Source organism: Erigeron canadensis, chromosome 8 (assembly GCF_010389155.1).
Source record: "Erigeron canadensis isolate Cc75 chromosome 8, C_canadensis_v1, whole genome shotgun sequence".
NCBI classification, from domain to species: domain Eukaryota; kingdom Viridiplantae; phylum Streptophyta; class Magnoliopsida; order Asterales; family Asteraceae; genus Erigeron; species Erigeron canadensis.
The window spans coordinates 8,403,689-8,428,561 of NC_057768.1; the positions used below are offsets into that span (position 1 = coordinate 8,403,689).

General features: G+C 30.4%; 1 protein-coding gene across 1 annotated transcript; it reads right to left on the reverse strand.

Annotated features, from left to right (window-relative positions):
• Positions 1-789: 789 nt before the first annotated feature.
• LOC122610218 (coniferyl alcohol acyltransferase-like) lies at positions 790-21,497 on the reverse strand. The gene is made up of 5 exons (XM_043783212.1): positions 21,078-21,497; positions 9,800-10,354; positions 9,227-9,587; positions 1,256-1,829; positions 790-964 (listed from the first exon to the last, which is right to left on the reverse strand). The coding sequence occupies exons 1-5, from the start codon at positions 21,495-21,497 to the stop codon at positions 790-792; spliced, it is 2,085 nt and encodes a 694-aa protein (XP_043639147.1).
• Positions 21,498-24,873: the final 3,376 nt, after the last annotated feature.

Sequence of the window (24,873 nt, forward strand, 5' to 3'; positions counted from 1 at the left end):
AATCTTTTTATTGGGCTAACACACATTTTTGGGCTTCACATCATTTTGGGTATTTAAACACACAATTGGTTAATACAAAAAAAAACAACAAAAAAAAAATTAGTAAAAGAACGGAAACATAGAAAATAAAAAAAAAATTGTATTTTTATATTTTCCAATTTTGTAGTTGGTATTTTCAATTTTAAACAAACACACAAATAAAAGAAAAATTTAAACAAACATGACAAGTAATATCAAATACACAAATATTTACATGTAATTGCCTACTCCCCCTCGAATTAAGCATATATGAGAAAAGTAAATTTACAAACTTCCCTTAAAATCATGCATTCTACCATTTTTCTCCCCCTCAAACATTGCATGTAATAACAAGTAAAACACATCAATGTTTGAAACAGAAAATGAACATAGAATACATGGCATGAAAGCATTTAAGTTTGTAAATCAAGCATTCGAAGTTTGGTTTTCAGAAAATTAAACCTTTGTTCATCCATTGGTTTAGTGAAAAGGTCTGAACATGATCTTTAATAAAATGGTACCGAACATCTATGTGCTTGGTCTTTGTATGCTGAACCGGATTGCAGGATATTGCAATAGCACTTTCTGAGTCACGGTAAATGGGGATTCTCTCAAATTTAAATCCATAATGAGTCAATTGTGTCTTCATCGAAAGAACTTGTGAACAACAACTAGCTGCAACAACATATTCAACTTCTGCAGTAGATGTAGATACACAATTCTGCTTTTTGAAGACCAACTCACCAGCCTATCCCCTAAAAACTGTACACTTCATGAAGTACACTTTCTATCCAACTTACAACCTGCATGGTCAGCATCCAAATATGCAACTAACTGAAATCCGGTATCCTTGGGATACCATAGACCAAGGTTCAATGTGCCTTTAAGGTAACGGAAAATCCGCTTGACGGCCTGAAAATGACTTTCTTTGGGATTGGTCTGGTACCTTGCACACATACATGTAGCAAACATAATATCTGGGCGACTAGTAGTCAATTACATGAGTGACCCTATCATACTGTGATATTTCTTTTGATCAAAAGGTTTACCATTCAAATCAGCATGAATTTTTGTTCGAGTTTCCATGGGTGTTCCAATTGGTTGACAATTCAACATATCAAACTTTTTCAACATGTCAAGAATATATTTATTTTGACAAATAAATGTACCATTTGACAACTGTTTAACTTGTAAACCAAGGAAAAAGTTTAATTCACCCATCATACTCATTTCAAACTTGCTAATCATCAAAGCAGAAAAATTCTTGCAGTACTTAGAGTTAGTCGAACCAAAAATTATGTCATCTACATAAATCTGGAATAAAATAATGTCACTACCTTGTCTTTTTATGAACAAAGTAGTGTCAATCGAACCTTTGTTGAACCCAGATTTCAAAAGAAAAGCAGTAACAACGTCATGCCAGGCACGAGGAGCTTGTTTCAAACCATACAAAGCCTTATCTAACCTGTAGACATAGTCCGGATGTTTAGAATTCACAAAGCCTTCTTGTTGATCAACATAGACCTCTTCTTTGAGAACTCCGTTCAAAAATGCTGTTTTGACATCCATCTGGTATACAGTAAAGTTCTTGTACGCAACATAAGCAAGAAACATGCGTATAGCTTCAATTCGTGCAACAGGTGCAAACGTCTCATTATAATCTATGCCATCTTGTTGACAAAATCCCTTAGCAACCAAATGTGCTTTGTTTCTCACAACAACTCCATTTTCATCCTTCTTATTCTTGAAAATCCACTTGGTCTTAATTGGTTCTTTATTCTTGTACGGATTCGGAACCAATCTGTAACACCCTACCGTTGGCGGAAACATGAGGTGTCATGAAAAGTACAACACGACATGAAATTACATAGATACTGCTATATGAAATAGAATATAATGAATATATTCCCAAAACATGAGTTCAAAGTCATGACAATGCTAGGAAAGGTTATTACAAGTACATCCATAAAAGGAATAAACCAAGGCATGCAGCCTTAAAGTCTGACAAAAGTAAGGAGCTCTAGTCTCCAAAGTCCAGTCCTAGCATGAAAGTCCTTATCTCTGAATAGCCCGAGTACCTGAGAAGTATACTAAAACTAGTCAACACAAAGGTTGGTGAGTTCGTAGGTTTTAGTCAAAAAGTCTAGTCAAAGAAATAAGTCTTTTGTCGATTCTTTAAAGTCTAAACAAGTATTAGTTCAATACATAATGAGCAGAGTTACGCCATAATATGTCCAAAGTCTCAAGTCTCATGTCTCATGTCTCAAAGTCTCGATGTCTTAAAGACTCAATGTCTTGAAGACTCAATGTCTCAAAGTCTCAATGTCTCGAAGTCTGGCCTTACGGTACCTGCCTTAGTCCAAGTCTCAAGTCTCATGTCCAAGTCTCAAATTCATACAATAAGCACGTCCAAACCATAAATCACAACAATAAACACATAAATCGCACACATATAAACAAAATCAAGCACGCCGAATGGCACAAGTAACTCTATACGCACAGGCTCCGTATTGAACATGAACAGAAATCGATAAAACTGTTTGAAACATAAGCATAGTTTCCACCCCAAAACTTATAAAAAGAGGGGCTACGAAACTCACCTGAAAAGTGTTATGAAAGTATAACGGACGAGCATGACAAGCACAATCAAAGTCCACGACAATCAACACCTACCAATAATACATGACAAGTCACAATGAAAGTCTTTGGTCTTAAGTCTTAGCCTATTAGAAATGTCTTTAAGTGCACATGTCTTTATTTAACTTCTAAAACGACGTTTGACAAAATTCGAATAAACCGAACAAGAGTCTAGATTTGACACCAATGTCCTTTCTTAAGTTGAAAATAAATTATTTTATCAATAAAGCCTTATTTGAAATCATTGTAGCCCAAAATAAGTTTTACTCGAATTTTAATCAAAACTAGACGAAACCGGAGATTTTAACCGAAAAGCTTACGAAACTGAAATGAGTAGAGGTTGAGCTCAACCTAATGGTTGAACTCGACCAACTAAAGCCCAAATATGTTATTTTAAAATCTTTTATTCATATGTTAGCCAATTGGACCAAAACTACACCTTTTGAGAAAACTAGTCAAGTTTAAGAATCGAATAAGCGCGTATGGACACGAAAGGCTAATGAAATCGACTATATGAGTAGGGAAGTGGTTGAACTCGACCATGACAGGAGTAGTTTGACCTGGATAGAGGTCAAAATGATTTTATCCCAAGTCTTAAAGGTCCAAGAGTTAAAACAAGTCATTTCGGGTCAAACTAGGAACCTTACGAGCCATTTAAGCGACAAAAACCTATGGAGGTCGACCTAGACCATCAGAGGTCGAGCTAAACCTGTTCGGGGTCGGATTTGGACGCATTTTGAGCAAAAACGAACGATTTCGATGTGATTTTGTTAAAACGACGACAATTATGGCTAGCCAATCATACCCATGGGTCTTGGATGCACAAAAGTTACACAAATCAGTACAAAAAGGGTGATGTTCGACCGATTTCATACGTCATGTGATTGACAATTGAACAAATCTTGATCTAGGATACAAAATCGACTAGTTTTTGAGTCGTTTAGCCAAGTAAAAGATATCTTCAATACGTAGTTGCACAAAACTGATTACATGAATGCATAATATGTCAAATCAAAGCCTTAATAATGGTTCAATTTGTTTCTTACACGCAAATGTAACCGAAAGATGCACAATCCACAATCAAACGACATGATTCACTTAGCTTTTGATAAGAACCGAAAAGGTAAACATATATATACATATAAAAATGAATTAAAGAGATTAATAACAGAACTTACACAAGTTTTTGATGAAGAACAAGATAATATTCACTTGTTTCTTGATCGAAGATTGAAGCCTTGATTGATTTACAAGCGTTTAGAATCGAAAATCAATAGAAAATTTTGCTACAATTCTGGAAAGAAAACCTTGAGTGTGTGTGTAGCTATGTGAACGACCAAAACAAGGAAAAGAGGGCAAAAGGCTTGGCTTTCTATTTATAGGGAAAGTCAAGGGAGGGGAGGTCCGTCAGACTAACGGAACGCCTGACAACCGGACAAACACCGAATGTCATAAAAATGATTTGACCATATTTTATGATATATTTTTGAATTAAGAACACAACGACTAGTCACATGACCATATTTGACTCACGAAAGTATTTTAAGTCTTTATTTAGGCAATTTTATTAAACAGCTAGCCTTTATCAAACATTCGCACCAAGTCTTAAAAAGTCTAAAACGCTAGTATACAATAAAATGACATGTCTTAATCATACTTTAATCCATAAAAACTCACGTCTTTAGACTTATGTTTGACGGTTACTAACCTTATTCGAACGGAAAAGTACAGTCAGACGAACGCTCAGGTGACGGTTGTTACACAATCTCCACACTTCAAGTCTTTCAAACCGATTGAGTTCTTCCTGCATTGCTTTATGTAACATCCTAAACTTTTCGATCTTTGACCTTGACTTTGTCGTTAGTCAGTCGACAACTTCTATCGGTTTATCGTTAGTTGATCTTTAACGCCGTTAGTTTCGTTAATTGTTAGGCGATTAATTTGATGATAAACAATGATTAATGTGCCTATATGTGAATAAGTTATTGAGTTATGTATGGTGTGTCGGTTCACCATTATGTGCTTAAGACGTTAATTAGTCGTCCGTTAGTATACATATTAGCTTCAGACCTTAGTTTTATGCTAAAATGACTTTTTGGACTTGTTGTAGTGGACTTTAGCCAAGCCCAATCCTTATGCACGAAATTTAAAGATAAAATCTGGTCCATTAGGTTAAACCAAGTATTATAACCTCCTTTTAAATAATCATTATCATCTAATAACCTATTTTCACTAAGTTTTACCATTCTCTCACTTTTCTCCATCTTTTTCTCTCAAATTTCATGAGTTACTTCCTGGAAATCATTAGATAACATATTCTTGTTCATTATGTGTTCATTATAATGATCCTTGCTTGTGTCTAGAGATTTTCATACCGAAAATTAACGTTTTTGAGGTTATTTTGGGATCTCAATGATGACGGTTTTACAAGAAGGGTTAAGTACAGTAAAATCGTTCTCTTTTGATGTATTTCAATGTTATGTAGTTATTTGAAAATATTTTGATTCATACATATGGATTTCAAATCGATTTGTAAACGTGTTTAACGTCTTTTTTTCATTAGATCTAAAGAAAGAAACTTTTAAAATGAGATTTTCTTCTGGAATTAGATTCTCTATTGAAAATTATGAGTTTTGCAAAAAGAATCACTTGATTTGGTTGAATAACGAACCGGGAATCTTGTTTTAAAGATTTATAAAGATGTTGTAACGTTTTTGTTGTTTATTATCTAAAAAAGAAATTAAAATGAATTATTTTCTGGAGTTATATTCTTTAATGAAAACCGAAGATTATGCAAAAAGAATCAATTAAATCTGTTAGATAACGAAGTAGATATCGTGCTTTGAAGTTTCATATACATTAAGCAATTGTTTAGAAAAAAAAAAAAAAAAAAAAAAAACAGCTCTCGATTTGGAGTGCAGCCCGTCGAGACTAAGTCATATCTTTGTGATGTCACGCTGACGTCATCTTGATGATGTCAGCAACTAGCAGAATTTACGTTTTAGTCCTTGTAGTTTTAGTTTTGTATTTTTTTAGTCCCTTTAGTTTCAAACTTGTTGTTTTCAGTCCTCGAAGTTTCTGAATTGACATAAAAGGTCCCTAAAGTTTCATCATTTGGCAGTTTTGATCCCTAGAGTTTGAAAAGTGACAGTTTTGATCCCTACAGTTTTGAAATTGACAGTTTTTATCCCTACGGTTATGATTTGACATATTTGGTCCTTGCAAGATTGAAATTGTGTTTTGAATCTTGTGAGATTGAAATTGTAATTTTTGATCTTTATGATTCAAGATTGAAATTGTCATTTTTAAATCTTGTGGTTCGAGATTGAAATTGTCATTATTGAACTAAAAGTTATTGAATATATAACACTAAACGTATTTACTAATAAAAGCATGATGTTGAGTCCTCATTAAAAGACAATGATAGTGAGTAAATTAGCAATTAATTGGACTCTTTTGTACATCGTAGGTTCTAAAGGTTTGAGCATTCACTGTTGAGTCTTAATTGGTGTGACACTTTGTTATTGCATTCTTATTGAGGTAAGATAACATTTTCGTCACCTGAGGGTACAACAAAATATAGTTTTTATAAGTTAAAACCCTCAAATGAATATAATTGCATACTTGTATGATTATGAGATTATATGGGAAGTTTTATGGAATATATAAGTTTACCATTGATGATGAGTGATAAGTTATCTATGTTTCAAAGTTATGATAATATGCATATGTTATGAAATGATGAAATGTTTTTATGAATGTTTGCATGGCTTGAACACCTAGTCACTAGACATATGAATAAGATTGTCATGACACGTGCACGAATAAGGGCCCTAAAGTAAAAGATGATGTATGTGATTAGTTTAGGTGAAAGTGTAGCCTAAGCTAATATAATTAAAAGTGTCGAGCATATTCAAGATGTTGTGTTAAGCTTAACCCGTGCTAGTTCCTCGGAGCTAGGGCGTACGTGGTCACATGGTTTGGGAATCTTGATACCTCCCGTGGCATAGTTACGTTTGAGTATTCCGGGTGGAGTAACTAACCACCATTGCGTAAAGGCATAAACGGTTTATTTAGTTGGAAATGACTCTGTCAATTCCTTAACGACGCCGATGGACCACCGAAAGGTTTACCCATCATGTCGGGTGTGAGGGCTCCATGTATGGTCTACGACCGCCTGCACACAAACCCCACATCCCTATGTAAGTGGCGTAAGTCACTTAGCCTATGTCTAGGCAAAAATATAAAGTAAAGAAAGAAATATAAGAAAGAAAAGTTAGGCACATTAGGAATATAATGATCCTATTGTGTTATGTTTATTGTGTTGTATGTGATATTAACTCTCATGACACGTTTTGTTAATATATCCTAAAATGGCAAATGTTTTCAAATCATGTTATCTTACTTAGCTAATTTATTAGCTAACACTTGTTCTTTCGAAAATGTTGTGCCTTCAGGATAAGCAAGCTTGAGCTAGGAAAGGATTAGCTCGGTGAGATAGGTAAAAGTAATAAAGAAGACTAGCATAGATTGTTGAATGCTTAGACTTCCTTTAGCCTTACATTTTGGCTACTTTCATTTACAATTTATGAACATGTAATAATGATGACATTTATGTTGGTGTCATAACTTGGATTTCATTTATATTGTCTTGATGATGTACGTTAGTAACACCATTTTATAAAGGTGCCATCCGGTTACGGATGGAGCAGTTTTAAAGTGATCCTTTTCCGCTACTTTTTAAACGCCGTTTGGCAAAGTTTTTTTGAAATCCAGATTTTTAAATGACGGGTGTTACACTTTATGACGCGCTTATATGACCTGCTTTTTTTGTGTGTGTATTGGAGACTTGAGACTTTGGACTAAGGCAGTTACCGTAAGGCCGAACTTTGAGACATTGAAACTTGAGACTTTTGGACATATTATGGCATAACTCTACTCGTTATATATTGAAGTATTACCTGTTTAGACTTAAAGAATCGATAAAAGACTTATTTCTTTGACTAGACTTTTTGACATAAAACCTATGAACTCACCAACCTTTGCGTTTACAAGTTTTAGTATACTTTTCAGGTACTCGGGCTAATCAGGGATAAAGACTGTTATGCTAGGCTTGGACTTTAGAGATTAGTGTTCCTTTATTTATTTTCAGACTTTAAGGCTACATGCCTTGGATTATTTCTTTATGGACTTGTTGTAATAAGCTATTTTAGCACTGTTATGACTTTGAACTCATGTTTTTGAGAATATATTTATTATATACTATTTCATTTAGCAGTATCTATGTAATCTCATGTCGTGTTGTACTTATCATGACACCTCATGTTTCCGCCAACGGTGGGGTGTTACATAATATTTGTTTATATTTTGCAAATTATGGTAGATATTCATTGAATATTAAAACTAATTAAAATACATTGATAATATATTGTCGATCTTTGTAACTTATCTCTTTCTATTTTCCATTGTATTTAATTATCTTTATACGTGGAATATAATTTACTTTAATATAATACTCCATAAAACTAGATTATATTGATAATTACATCTAATATTTTATCAACCAATTATATTATCAATGTTAAATTAGATATTTACTTTATCAATTTCAAACATATATTTTTGATATTTTAATTCTATTTGTAACTTATCTCTATATAACTAAGATTCCGCATTTTGATAGTATATGAGGGCAAAGGTGTTTATATATGCTTTAAACCGTGTCTTTTTATTAATTCAACGATAATTATCATTGTTTTAGTGGGATTGTTTATAATAGTATATTTAATATATATAGATCATAGAAAAAGAATTCTATGATTTATAAATATTTACGTTTCATTAGTCATGGTTTAACATATTTGATACTCCTTCTGTCCTATTAAAAGTGTCTTAGTTTGAATTTTTGAAGTCTTTATTTATAAATTTTGTTACATAAAACTTGATGAAAGTTATACCAATGAAAACACGTCTAAAAAACAATCGATTTATATAACATTCATCAAGTGTTATATATATTTATAAATTATAAGTTTATTATTTGCATCAGTTGTAAATTGATTATTTTTTATACTATCATAAACTATGAATAATAATGTAATTATCAGTTAATTTTAGTATACATTCTCAGTCAGTTTCGCACAACATGCGGGTTTAATCTAGTTTACATATAATTAATTTAATACATAATTTTATTTGGTTTTTTTTTATAAAAAAAGGTTGTGTGAAGAAGATAACCCTATATATAAAAGTTGATTGATGAAAAACCACCAAAACAAAGTACAACATAGAATTTTGAGAACATATTCTTGTTTTCCACAACTTCTTGCATGCTAACAGTAGTGAAACATTTGATATATTAAAAGTTCTCACGATTTTTGAAAGGTTCAATTAAGAAGGAAATTATCTGATATATAAAATTTTATTGATGAAAAACCACCCAAACATATATGGTACAGCATAAGAAATTAAGAGCAACGACATTATTATTGTTTTTCACACCTTCTTTGCAAACATTGAAATGTTTAGATACTGAGGTACTCGGCATTCAAGGGCTTAAATATATGACTACCTTGTATCTCAATGTAGTTCAAGTGCTTTTTTGGCATACGCATAAAGACAACCCAATCCTCGTTGTTTTTTGGACTACACATTGCCATCACAAAACTATCAATCCTATTAGACGGGAGGTGGCATGTTCCGAATGTCACTTTACCAAACCCAAAATCTATCTCGTTCATTGTCTCAAACCTTTGTCCTGCTGACACTGCAAATGCCATCCCATCGCCCACAAATGCCTTTGACATTAGTGGTCTTGGCCGATATTCTTCTACAAAATCTATTATATCCAAGAAATGCTCTTTCGTAGTAGCAGGCTCCAAGAACTTGTGAACCTCTGACGCTACATTGCTCAATGACATCCCCTTTAACTCCTAATGTATCAAATAGAGTTTATCAGATGCAAAATACGAGTAATCATCATTATATTTGTCCTTTAATTTAATAAAAGTTTTGTGAATTTGAAATTTCAAAATGAAGAATAAATAAAGTTAGGTTTGTCATAGGATTTTCCTACGAAATGCAATACGAACTTTTTATATTTAATTGAATGTTGACATATATGTACATATGATTGATTGATTACCTGAGGTATTTTTGATCCAAACGGTAAAGATATAAGATTTCCAAAGTATGAGTTCATTTGTTTTCCTTTCTCATCATCACATTTGTCACTCAACCTTTTCCTTCCATCAACGGGAACTTCTATGTTACATACTTCACTATGTTTCCCAGAGTCTTCCATGCTCATTGCAACTTGCTTCCACAAGAAAGAAGTGAATGAAACTACCTTTGACCTCTTACACCCATTTTCGCTTGCCAACATTTGTAACTTTATAAGTTGCTCACCTTTAATGTAGTACAAGCGATTCACGAGTATATAGTCATCATCATCACTTATGTCCTCGGTTGGGTTGGGCGGTGGTTGAAACATGGTAAACATATCCTCAATTAACGGCGAATAAGTAGTTGGCGACCTTGGTTTCAGGTAAGACCTCTCAAACGAAGGGCGTATAAATGTGGTTTTATGTCGAGTCATGTCCGCCCATGCTGACATGAACATATTTGCAGAGTACCCGTCAACTATACGATGATTATTTAAGAAACTGATTACTATCCCACCGCAACTTAGCTTTGTAACCTGCGTTTAATTAATATACTCTGATATGTAATGTGAAATCCTCTTAAAATAAAATTCATGACAAGACAAATACGACACCAACGGTTATCGGCTTATTATGTCATTAGATTAAACTCATACGCTGTACCGGACTAATTAAAAATATAAATGAAAAATAATTTATAGCTACAATATTATTCGTAGTTTATGATAATGTAAAAATTTGTCAGAATTAGAAAGCAAATAATAAATTTATGATTGAATATATAATAAATATAATATAATAAAAAATCACTTTTGAAAATTGATAACTATCATTAAATTGTTAAACGACACAACCTAATGTTATATAAACATGTTTTACAAAGGATAACTATACATTAAGCAATTCAATAAGACTTCGATGCAAAATATTTTACAAAGAAAATTTATTCCATAACATAGTAACGATAGGAGACATTGAAAAATAATTTTAGTTACTAATGAAGTCACACAATTAGTATACGCATGTAAAACCGACTATATAAGAGTAGGTTGAAAGGGAAAAATATAGTCTTCATGAACTAAACATTAGAACAAATATTATATCATTAGATACTTTAGGATTAGAACAAATATTATATCATTAGATACTTTAGGTTAATAAAATGAAAACTCAGTTGAAAATTGAGAGAAAAAGAAATTTACTCATATACACGTACCTCCGAAAAAGTCTAGTCCAAGTTAATTATAGAATTCTTAGTGAATATTGCCTATAATTTTTTATTTTAGCTAAGTGTTTTATATTATAACAAAATCATGGATCGAATATTTTTAAAAAAAGTTCAAAAAAAAATCTAGCTATGATTAAAAATTAAATGAGCTATAAAGGAAAACTAATTTCAAGCTGTATCATTTTAATTTCAAGCTATAATAATAATAACAATAATAATAATAATAATAATAAGGATTTCATTTGATATATTAAAAGGAAATTTATATATAAAGCTGATAGGAATCTAGACAAAAGTTATATTCTCACCCTTTTATATAAGAAAGATATAAATTCACATTAAACATAAAAAAATTTGATTTGCCCACTACTATTGTCATGTAAGATTAAATGAGTTGAATGTATATATATAAATGACATTTAATTTACATATAAATAAAAACTATTTATATAACAATTTGATAAATAAGCAATAATCCTACGTGTCATTTAAATGAGAATGATATATAAGTTTTTTCATATCCTCTTTTAATTATATGAGTCATATGCCTGCGCAACGTGGTAGCGACAGTGGTAGTGGCGCGGACGGTGATGGCAGTGGCGGCAACGGCGGTAACGGGTGGGGACAGCAATGGCGGTGAATGTAAAAGTAATTGATGTTAAAGGAGATAGTATAGTTATTTTAAAGATTGAGAGATTTATGTTATAAGTTATTTAATTAAGAATATTATAGGTATATTTGTTAAATATATTTAAATAAATGAATAAAGAAAAGGGTAATTTAGATGTTTCAATTCCTTAATTGAAAAAATGGATTCCTCCGTTACATAATACTATAGATATAGATAATTTCAATAAAAATGAAAACCATTTAAAATGTAACTTAAAAGGAAAATTGAAGTGGATCTTTTAGTTGAAGACATGGAATTGGGCAAAGCCTATATGAAAATAAGGTAGTGTTTGTTATGTTTTAATAGAATAGTCATGACTTAAGTAAAAGTACTGAATTTAATTTATTAAGTCATTAAAAGTGTTTGTTTTTATGACTTAATAAAAAAAAACAACTGTATTGACTTAATTCATTTTATTCATTTAATCATTTAATCAATTCAGTTACTTAATGGTTAAAAAAACAAACATGCCCTAAGAGGCTCTACGTTAACTTTTAGTCAACCTATATTACGATTTTTCTTTGACGATAGGAAAACAAATGAGCTGATAACTAACTTGTAGATGACGCGCCACCTCAATTCTTGATTTATGGGTTCGATCTCTCCTCTCACCACAATATTAACTAGATCAATACCCGGTCATTGACCGGGTCAACGCACTAACCCATATGACCTGAAGCCAACCCGCTAATCTACCAATTCATCAACTCATATGACTTGAAATCAATTAACCTATTCATTTAACCTGTGAACCTATTTTTTTTAGGTTGGCGGTTGGGTTGGGTTTGGGTTTACGGATTGACAGATTTAAATTGAGATTTCAAACTCGATATTGATATGAGGTCGGGTTCGTGTTGGATTTTATCAATTCGTTAACCGAACTCGTTAATCCCAATTAATTATTTTATAATTATACTTATACTTGTCTTAGTTACTATTTTATATAAAGTTATTTACTCGTGCATTAAAATTTTAAATTGACGGTTGATAAAGTTAACCATCATCACTCTCATTCGTTTTCCCAAGTAAAAACTTATGAGCATCATTTTTAAATCTAAATTTACATTTTTTCGTTATTTATCATTTTACGCATTGCACGGATACTATTCTAGTTTTTTAAATAAAATCTTATAAATAACCCATTAAACACTTATTTTAAATTTCTAATTTTGATTGGAAATGTTCTATTATGTTTTATTAATGCAATAAGTATTTATATATAAATATTATATTAGTCAGTTTAATATCTTCAAACCAAGTTATAATGTATTAAATAACAAAAATTACATATATTTTTCTTTACATTTTATTTTTATTTAAAATATTATTTAAAATGTCCGGGTTAAACCCGGGTTGATTAGCTAGTATATTATTATATTAATATTTATATTATTTTGTAGAAAAAGTCTCATAATGTACACTTTTTTGTTTTTCATCAATAATTTACATTTTTAACCCTAAATACTTTATTTATAAATTTTTAACCGTCAACTTGAGATTTTTTTTTAAATTTATAATCATTTAATTAGTTAAAAAAAATTCAACATATTAAATATTGTCTATAAAAAATTATTTCAAAACCTAATGACTTAGTAACAAATATTAAATTAGATTTTTATAAATATTAAATATTCATATTTAGTTTAATATTTAATATAAACACAATTTGAACTCTAAATACATATCACAAACATAATAGCAGATAACGATATACAACATCCTTATCCTAAACACAATAGGAATCACTGAACATGAGACAATCACAGAACAAAGCACGATTTATGACAGAGGATTACTTGAATATTAAATCCAAATCAATATAAACTCATTCAAGATTTATTATATATCTTAATCAAAAAGGTACATCACTTTCTCCTTTTTTATATATTAGGTTTTAATTAGAATCAAATTTTCAATATGTTTTAATTGGATCTTATACAAACTCTTTTTTTTCTTTTGGATACTTGAATATTAAATCCAAATAAATATAAACCCATTCAAGATTTATTATATATCTTAATCAAAAAGGTACATCACTTTCTCCTTTTTTATATATTAGGTTTTAATTAGAATCAAATTTTCAATATGTTTTAGTTAGATCCTATACAAACTTTTTTTTTCTTTTGGATAACATAAATCTATCATGGAGATGCAATTTTTTTTGAACGTCAACTTGATGCACCTTTATTATCTATATTATATTTATTTATTTATAGCTAATAATTGGTTTTTTAATTATGGATTAATGCATTATTGCCATAATTAACCATCAAAGTTGACTTTTAGTTTTAATGGTAGAGATTAACTTATTGTTTATTTTCAATGGTCTAGATTAAAACATTGTTTATTTTTTTTTCTTTGTAGTGGTAGCCATATATATATATAATTCTTTTAAATCAATACATCACCTACGTATATATTATATATTATATATACTATATCGTGGTGGCAGGTGTTGGTGACAGATGAGGTGTCGATTGGTATAGATTACTGATATAAAGGGTTAATGGAGATATTTTAAAAGATAAAGGATTGATAGTGTAACGTAATCATTAATGTTAAGGGGTAGTGTAATTGAAAATATCTGAGTGCTAAGTGAAAGTATTATATATTTTAAGGGTAGTAGATTAAAATATTACATGGAAGGGCATTTTAGACATTTCGCTCCATGTAACTTTCAAAATGGGGGTATTTTCTTTAATAAGTAGTATAGATTAAGACATTTGGTTGTGAATAGTAACTCGTTGTGTCCATGTCACACTTTGTAATACTATTCGGATTTTGTAAAATCGCATTTCGTTCCGGGGTTTACAACGTGAATTTTTTTAGTTTCTTGCATAATTTTTTCCATTCGGGTTCTAAATAATTATATTGAAAACTTTTAATCTTTATCGTTACTAGAATTTGGAGTTTACCACATCTGATCCTCTTCAGGTATAAAACTATAATGAAGAAAACTTTTATTGTTTTTTTTTCTTTTTTAAAGTGTCTTTGAATTAATATTTATTAATTTCATATGTCAAAGTTTTGACAAGGACGAGTCACTATTCGTATGTTACATCCAGTAATATTATCTGCATTTCATATGTCAAAGGTTTGGATCAGCTTAAGGTTGGGTTGGATCAGCTTACCCAGCTTGAAATCATAGCCAACTTGGGTTTGGTTTAGTTTGGGTTTGGGTTTGGGTCAGCTTATGGTTGGATTGGGTCAGCCTGGGTTTGGGTCAGCTTAGGGTTGTGTTCTGTCAACTTGGGTTTGAAGTCAAATTATTTATAGATTTGTCACTGTTTTTTTTAAGAAAAAACACATGTCAACTTCTGGTTGGTTAGAAAAACCTTTTATTCTTTCTCTCCTTAACGCACCTTCTTATTCGACCACTCTCCTATTTTTATAGTATTATATAAAAATTATACACTCTTATTGAAAATTAAGAAAAGAAAGATGCAAAGTGCCAATTGTACCCGTAATGAATAATTTACACCATTAGTCCCTTATCTTCTAAATTATCATCATTACCCTTTTAAATAATTAACTTTACATCAATTATATTTGCGTCAACGTATACCACTCGACACTTGCACCACCACCACCAATAGTCGTTCCATCACCACTTGTCATCGACACACCAGACCTCCGACATGATTATCACCGACGTATTGTGCGGGTACCGTGCTAATATATATATTGCTAATATATATTATACGGTACCCGCACAATACGTCGGTGGTAAATTAAAAATCCGGCCATCTTGAAAAATACAATTTTTATTGCTTAAAAGTACAACTTATTTTTTACTTTCTCTCGTATAGTTTTTACCCCTAGACGGATATACTTATTATTTTTTACTTTCTCTCCTATAGTACAACTCTTTTTTAATGTGCTTTCTTTTATTTACTTTCAAATCCAAAAGTTTATAGTTTTAACTTCTATCGCCATCAAAGTTTTTGTTTTATTTTTTAAATCAGTTTTTGGGTTTTATGTAAATATCAAACAACCTTCACAAATTTATGGTTTTACAATTAAATATTTGATTTGATTATTTTCTCACATTTAATTAAGTGAAATGTGAAGGAAGACACTATATTACATCGATCACCATCATTAAAGTGTTAGTATTTGACTATTTGCATTGATATAGTCATTGTTCTGTAATATGTATTCATGTGTATTATTATTATTATTATTATTATTATTATTATTATTATTATTATTATTATTATTATTATTATTATTATTACATGTTTTGTTATATTATTTTATTTTAGATCCTAAGATCTGAAACAAAAGTGTTTATATTATTTTGATACTACTATACATTGTTCGTATCTACATTTTTGTCGTGTAAAAAACATATTTTATGGCAACGCATAAGATACAAAGAACAGTTATTTCTGTTGGTCTATGATTTAAATAGTCAATTTTCGTTGCTATAGTCTATAAATCAGTCCGAAATTTTGTAGTAGTTACACGGATGGGTCCTTGAGGAGTTGAGGTTTATCAAAGATTACAAGTTTTGTTTTAGGTTTCCACATTTCAAAAGGAAAAGGTGTATACGTTTCCACTTGGACCGTTCCTCATGCATTGTGATTCATACTACTTCATATCTTATAACTTTTAAAGAGGGACGATCCAATGCCAAGCAACATGATTTAATTTTAATTATCTATACTATATTATAAAAAGAATTGCTTTTTTTATATTTGGTAATGTTGAAAATAATACCCCTTAAACTGTTTTCACATACACAATGCCTTTAACATTAATGATTAAATTACACTATCAATCCTTTTATCACTTAAAACATGTCCATTAACCTTTTACATCAATTATACACAAAACGCAACGTCGTTCCACCACCAATAGTCGTCCAACCATCACACCGTCGCCGTCATGACCGCTGCCGCATCGCAGGGGTATCGTGCTAATAATAAATAAATAAGATTATTTCTCGTATGTTAAACATACTAGACATTAGATACATGTCAAATACATGGGTTTTACAACATTATCTATATAAGAATTAGTATATTCAACAAAAAAAATACTTATATGTTAAATGTAAAAGTATACATAAAAAGGAATTAAAATATTCAAATCTTAATATTGAATGTTGAATCATATTAATGCTAGAGCCTGGAGGTGTAGCAGAGTTTCTTTTATTCAAAGTCTTCCAGAGAAGCAATATTTTAACTTTGATTATATAATAGACCGAGTTCTCATTAATGTTTTTGCTAAAAAGTAATTTTATTTCGTTAGCCATGATTGTTAAAGAACAATAATATTAACAGCTAGTTCGTGGTGTTTTTAATGATTTTGTACGTTGTGAATCTATTTGTAGGGTTCAGTTTATAGAAGAAATATCTGTATCCTACTGATTACAATAATTATTATCCTAATTTTAGTTTGATTACAATTACTAATAATAAAAATGATTATCCTAATTATAGTTTGATTACAATTATTAATTCAAATGTGCTATATTTTACTATTTAGATAAACATTATGCAATAAAGTATTAATTTTTTAATAAAAGGTTTGAAAGTTTAAATTGATGATGAAAAACCAAAAAGTGTAAATTAATTTAGACATGTGTTTATTTAATCAATTTGAAGAAATTGAAAGTTGTGATTGGTTAATTGAGGTTAAGTCAGTTGCCTTTTAGTATATATATTAAGATTAAGATTAAGTTTTCGTTATTTATACTTTACTAGTTATGAATAAGATATGTTGAGATTTTATGATACTGTTATTTTAAAGGGAGAACATCATATTTCTCCTTGCTAAACATCATAATAACATATTTACCCACTTAAGTTCCTTAATATCACATATACCCAATCTAAACCTTAAAACTCTCATATTTACCCACTTAAACAACTTAACATCATATATACCCATTCTAAACCTTAAAACTATCATATTTTCAAAATAAATTAATTATTAGAACTTTGTAACTTTTTTCCCCCTAGAAACTATAACTTATTTAACTTAAAAACTATTATATCCATTTTGTTCGACAAAGAAATGGATTCTTTTTTTTTCCATTAATCTATCGATTGAATTATAATTATTTGATTGTAAAAGAGTTGTGAACAACAAATTTACGGAATCAAAATAGTTATTTTTTTTTTGATGTTATAAATGAGGCACTCTTTAAATAAGTTATTTCTTATGATCTTTTTTTGGTTAATATATATATCCATCATCTTTTTCATCATTAAAAACAACATCATTAGATTATTACACATTATTCACACTTGATCCAACATTATATCATTGTCTTTAATTAGTTGTATTTGGTCTTAAAAAAAACGAAACAATTCTCAGTAGCAATGACAAAAAAAATTGGCGGCTATAGTGTGACGATTCCTAATTATATTCATTACTTTACTACCTAAATTGCTAATTATAGTTTTAAGGTTTAGAATGGGTATATATATGACATTATGATGTTAAGTTGTTTAAGTGGGTAAATATGAGAGTTTTAAGGTTTAGATTGGGTATACATGATATTAAGGAACTTAAGTGGGTAAATATGTTATTATGATGTTTAGCAAGGGGAAATATGATGTTCTCTCTATTTTAAAAAATATTTTGTATCATAAGTTATTAATAAAATATATGTATGTCAATTTTTATTTTCATAAAATAATATAAATTTATGGTATTAAATTAAATGTAAAAATTAGCTGTTGAAAGTTTTCATATATAAATTATAGATAATATTTAATGACATGGTAATCTATATAATATTGTATTTTAATAAACATAGATAAAAGATGTTGAAAATACTGTCATTTTTGAAATTGTTTACGTTTCTAATTATTTTAAAGACCATATATACTTCTATACTGTATTATAAAAGAAATAACTCATTTTATTTATGGAAGTGTTGAAAATATGTAATATTTTCACTTAGCACCCCTTAAAATATTTCAACATACACTACCCCATAATATTAATGATTAATTTACACTACCAATCCTTTATTCTTTAATATATTTTCATTTAACCATTTACATCAATTATCCACACCACTCGACGCCGTCTCCACCACCAACACTCGACCCCCCACTACAACGGCATTGTCACGATCACCGCCGCATTACGCGGGTAACGTGCTAGTAAATATTAAATTTTTATTTAAATAACATAATATACCAACGATGTAGTATTAAATATATACTTAATTAATTCCCACACACTTACATTTGTTTTATATTTATTACGTCGATTGATAAAAATCCTATATAGTCGTAATTTTGTAACAACGTACAACATAAAATAAAAAGAAATGTCATAAAAAATAAAAGTAAAATTTTTTTTAAAAAAAATTAACAATCTAAAATTTAGTATTTATTTTTCATATTTATATCATAAAAATAATTACTTTATATAATTATAAATAAATGGTAGGAATTAGGTTCCATGGTTTATGACTTATTAAATTGGAATTAGAACCATAATCTTTTTAAAAATATATATAACTCAATGACTTTAATTATAAGTTAAGCTTAATTTCTCCATTTTATAATTAAAGGTTTCTCTTGTATTATATTTAGAGATAGTTAATAAATTAGGTTAATTACAATTAGATATTGATTATTTAAGTAAATATGAAACTATTAACGGAAAGATATAATATATTAAAATTAACATATTGCTTTAATTAGGTAAATGTGTCCATATTACATACTCCGTATGACAGTATTAAATAACGTGAATACATCATACACCTTTATCATAAATTAGTTTTTTTATTTTAGATAATTATTCCTTGACTTATTAGAGTTATCCTTAACTTTTTATATTTTGTCCTTAATGAATTATAATTTACACTCTAAATCTTTATTTTAATTATTAACAGTTTAAGCTCTTTTTCACTAAAAAATTCTACTAACACAATTACATCAACCTACATCACTTGACACCGCCACTATCCCCAATAGTACCATCACCGACACCACTAAACCGCATTCTCCACCACCATCGCCGCATTGCGCTAGGTACCATATTCGTTTCTTTAGTCAAGCAACTCACTTTTTATTTTATAATAAATATTTCAAAACTCAGCTCTCCATTAACAAGTTTAATATATAAAATTTAATTATTTTATATGATCATAGTATCAAATAACGTGGATACATTTCATTAATTAAGAAACTCACTTTTTTATTTTTAAGGAATCTTTCATAACTCAGTTCCCAATTAACAAGTTTAATAAATTAAAATGTACAAATATAGAACTGCCCATAAGTATTACGAGTAGATATTAAGTTTTCGAACAACTTGACCTTTACCTTTGGGTGTGGTAATGCCCCCAAAACGCAGCCAAGTCAAACCACTGTTTTTCTTTTATTGAATATATGACTTTTATCGGTTGAACTGGTTAAATTATCGTTTAAACTGATCGATACACCAAGTTACGAGCATATAAACTAGCATTTAACATTTGAAGGGTCTCATAAATCTTAAGATTATATATTAAAAATGTAATAGATTTAATAAATAAATTAAAATGTAATCTTATTTAATAGCACCAATAGCACCACTTGGTAATAGCCCAGTGACCAGCAGTCACCATTTTCAAAAGGAACCTGGTTCAAGTCTTACAAAAGACAAACTTGAGGTAATTTAGGGATTATTAAGTGGCCGGTTGACATTCACATAGATACTAACCTGACCGGAGATTAGTAGGTACTAAATGGTACATGAGATTAGAGGTTTCTCATCCAATTACCCTTAATCTTATCTAATAGATTTAATTATTATAGATGTAAAGAAAAAATAAAAAAATTTACGCACGTTTCACCAAGTGCGTAAAAATATATGTGTAAAATTAAGTGATTTGTTGTAGTGTAAATATAGGAGTGCCCATAGGTATTAGTCTATTAGATATTAAGTTTTCGAACAACTTGACCCTCAACCTTTGTGAGTAGTGCCCCAAGTCGCAGCTAGCTAGGCCAATCGTTTTTTCGTAAAGAATATGTTAAAATTATGATTTAAAATGACCGATACACCAACTTATGAACATATGTGTACTTGCATTTGACCATTTGAAAGGTCTCATACTTCTTAAGAAAATAAAATTATAACGTCCACATGACAGGGATAAACTTAAACATGAAAAAAAAAAAAAAAAAAACCATATTTGTTATACTCGTATATGTTAGTTCGTGAAAAGCAAGGGAAAAAACTAGTTCACAGATAAACGTGTTTCTTAAATATTGTGTTACATGTCGATCTAAGTAACTATCTAAGGATGTTTTAATCCTTTTTGGAGATCATATTTCATATATGATCAATCGGAACAACGCATGAATATTAATTAAAGTATATATATATATCTATATATATATACCTGGACGTTAATTATCCCACGATTGTTCCTGGACGTTAGTTTCCCCTCAACACATTCATCTAGACTGTAAAAGTTGAGTTGCTTGAGTTGCACGTCAGCAACAGCTACAACAAAGTCGACACCTTGATTGTTGCAATGAATTTGATTCTCTCCGATATCTCCGTTCCACTCTATCTTGCCAGCGAGGGGTGGGAAGATCGAAAGAACTTGAGATAGAGAATTTTTGAGGGAGTCTATTATGGTTGTGAAACTCCCATGGGAGGGTTTCTTGAAGAAAAAGATAGAACTGTTATCAAAAGGTGGCACAACCAGATCAAAATTTGTGAATGGTACCCAGTGGTCCTTCCATGGTTCTGCTGCATGCACCACTGCATTTTCGATCACCTTCACCGAAAAAGTGTCACCCCCATTAATGCCCATTTTCGAGAAAGTCAGTGAGAGATAGATCGATGCCGAGGATTTAAGATGTGTGTATATAGGAACGAGTGGTAACTATATGTATATATAGCCATATAGGAATGGATTGGCGTAGGTTGTTACAAAGTTTCAAGTTGATATATGTTATTACAGTATATCGTTTTCATTTAATTAATTAGTCTTGCCAAGTTTCATCTTAATTTTATCTTAAACAATACTTAAAAACAACCAATTATAATTCTCAGTTTTTTATAATTAAAAATATTAAATCTTAAATCTTATCTTAATTTTGTTATTATTTACATTAACAATAAATTAAAAATCACCTATGCATGTTAAATTGATAGCATCTCTATTATTAAAAATAAATAAAACCATAAGGTGACTCGAACCTTGCGCCTCAATACAATATGAATATAAATAAACCAATTCATCTAAATTAGTATTTATTAATTAATTCATGTCCCATAAGTAATAAGGATTTCTACATCCCATATATGCCTTACGTAACAAAGAAATAAGGAAAGTGAATACCAATCAAATACTTTCTTTTATAGTATTAAAATTTTATATAAGTCTCGAAACATATACCGTTCTATTTTAAGTGTAATAGTTTGAATTTTAAAGTTTTTTCGTTCAATTTTAACTATAAATATTTTTGTTTGTATTATATAATAGTTGACATAAAATATATGATTAGATTGAGTTGTAAATATATATTTTTCATCCATATAACTTTCATCCACTACCATATGATAGAAACAAAAATATTTACTGTCAAAGCTGAAAGTAAAAGACTTTAAAAGTTAATGTGAGAAATTTTGATTCGCGTCTAAAAGAATAAGAATAGTGCTCATTTGATATTGAGATTTCATGAGGGTTATAAAATGAATAAAGCATGTCTCATGATTTAGAATGCTTGAAACACGTGTGAAAAGTTCTCGAGAATAGAAAATATTATATTTGAAACTTATAAAGAAATCCGGATATGAATGTGATATAAGTTTCATGTATTTTGATGATTTGAATATTAATAGACTGTGAGAAAGTTTTCAGTAATGATTGAATAATGGAATGTGAAATAAAAGACTAGGTTTGTCTTGAATCTTAGAGATAAATGACGTTCATGGTTATGAGGTCAAATGATATTATAATGCCCCTTTGACTTTCAAGATAATGATCACAATGTTGAGTTGAAAGTGTCACTGAAGCACTGATATCAAAGCGAGGAGATTTATTCTATCCAGACACTTAATATGCCAACCATCGAATATTGTAGATGCAGATTTGTGTGACAATAGCAACATAGATTTGATTATCGTTTATGTTTTAGGAACTATGTTTGTAATCATAATAAGAACTTTTGTTGGTATTTAATGATTACGTATGAACTTCAATATTATATCTGTTTGTGTTTTGTATTGTGTTTGTGTGTTATAAATTGTTTTGCAGGTACAAGAACATAGAGCCAAGGTTATAAGTGTCTTAGAATACTTAAACGATGGTTGGACGTTATGTACAAGCGAAATAAGCAATCCAAGATGTGTTCCTTGTGCTGACGTCATAAGTACGTTGAGTGATCCTCGTGCTGACGTCAGCACGACCACATGAGGGTTTTGATGGATCGAGCTCGATTCACTTCGTGTGAAGCCCAAGAACACACGAACCTAAACCCTACTAGTATAAATACAAGACTAATTTATGAAAACTAGAGATCAACATTATACAAATTACAAATTAGGTCGAATTTTCGTTCGTGTGACATCATACACGAATCATTAGTTCGTGCACCACCTTAGGTTGATTAACTACTTGTTAATTGACAAAAGGCAATAGCAATCTAGTTATCTCAAGAGAATTCCGCACTCTTAACATAACGAATCACGTCTTATTACGATCCACGCAACCATAGGACCTTACAAGTGGTATCAGAGCCCTAAGGTTGATTACCAGAAGGTGTAAGATCGTTTGATTTGCTATTGATTGCGAAATCAACTCGAAATTCGTGTTATTCTTCAGTTTCGTGATCTTCTTCGCTTGACTTTGTGCTTACGTCAGCACGAAGTAGTCTTCGTTCAGAACCTACGTCATCCAGACTTCATGTATGTCTTCGTGTCACGTGATACTCGTGTGACTTCGTAACGTACTTCTTGTAACGTGCTCTTCACGTGACCTCATGTGTCTTCGTGTCACAGGAAATAATGCATTTTTAAGTGGTGCTGAAGCTTCACCAATAGTAGATGTAGATGGACTTGCAGGTTATGTTGCTTATGACAATGTGAATACAAATATCAAGAGCAACACTCAATCTTTTCATTCTATGCCGATGAGTATGAGTTCTGCAGAAGGTAGATTGAGTGTTTACTCAGCGTTCTGTACAACTCATGAAGCATTTATTGGAGGAAAAGTAACTGATCCTGCATTAATTGATGAGGACTACAATCAGATAGATCCTGATGACTTAGAAGAAATTGATCTACAATGGCAGCTAGCGATGTTAACTATTAAGGTTAGAAGGTTCACTCAGAGAACGGGGAGATTCGTAGGAAATGGCACTAAAGGTTTTAACAAATCCAAGGTGAAATGTTATAATTGCGATGGATTTGGTCATTTTGCTAGAGAGTGTCAACGACCTAAGAGAAATGATAATACCGTTGTTGGTAGACAGAACTACAATCAAGGCAGTATTAGTCCTTCAAACAGTCAAAAAACTCAAGCTACGATAACGTTACCTGCTTTTCCACAACAAGCAAGCACTCTTCAATTTATGGAATCAAAGGCAGTTGTTGTACAAAATCCGGATGAACTTATCAATGGGATACACAATCAGAAGATACCTCAAATCATGCTTACATGGTTGAAGTATATGATGAGGTAGCTACGACAATTGATTATGCTGTGTACTCAAGTGAAGAGAATGCATCTGAGATAGCGAAGCAAAATGTTCAAAAAGTTGCTGAGACTGTGAGATTTGAGAGTGAATATGTGACTGCTGTTAGAACATCTGAAGAAAAGGTGGAGTCATTTAAGCCAGTTGATGACCTTTCTAAGAAGAGCATTGAAGATCAAATGAAGAATTTTGTGATACCTGAAGGTATGACAACTGAAGATTTCGTTGCATACATGGCAGATTGCAAGGCTGCAAATCAAAAGGTATCATGTTCATTATTTTCAATTGTTGATGTGTGTAAAATGGTATCTGATTTGAAACTTGAGGTGTTCATTCTGAATAAAACTGAGTTTAACTTAACTAGTCAGAATTCTACCTTTAAGAAAGAGAATGACTCTTTATTTGCAAAAAATTCCGGTCTTGTTAAACAAGAAAGTCTTTATCAAGATAAAATTCGTGCATCAGATAAGGATATTCTTGCTCTAAAAG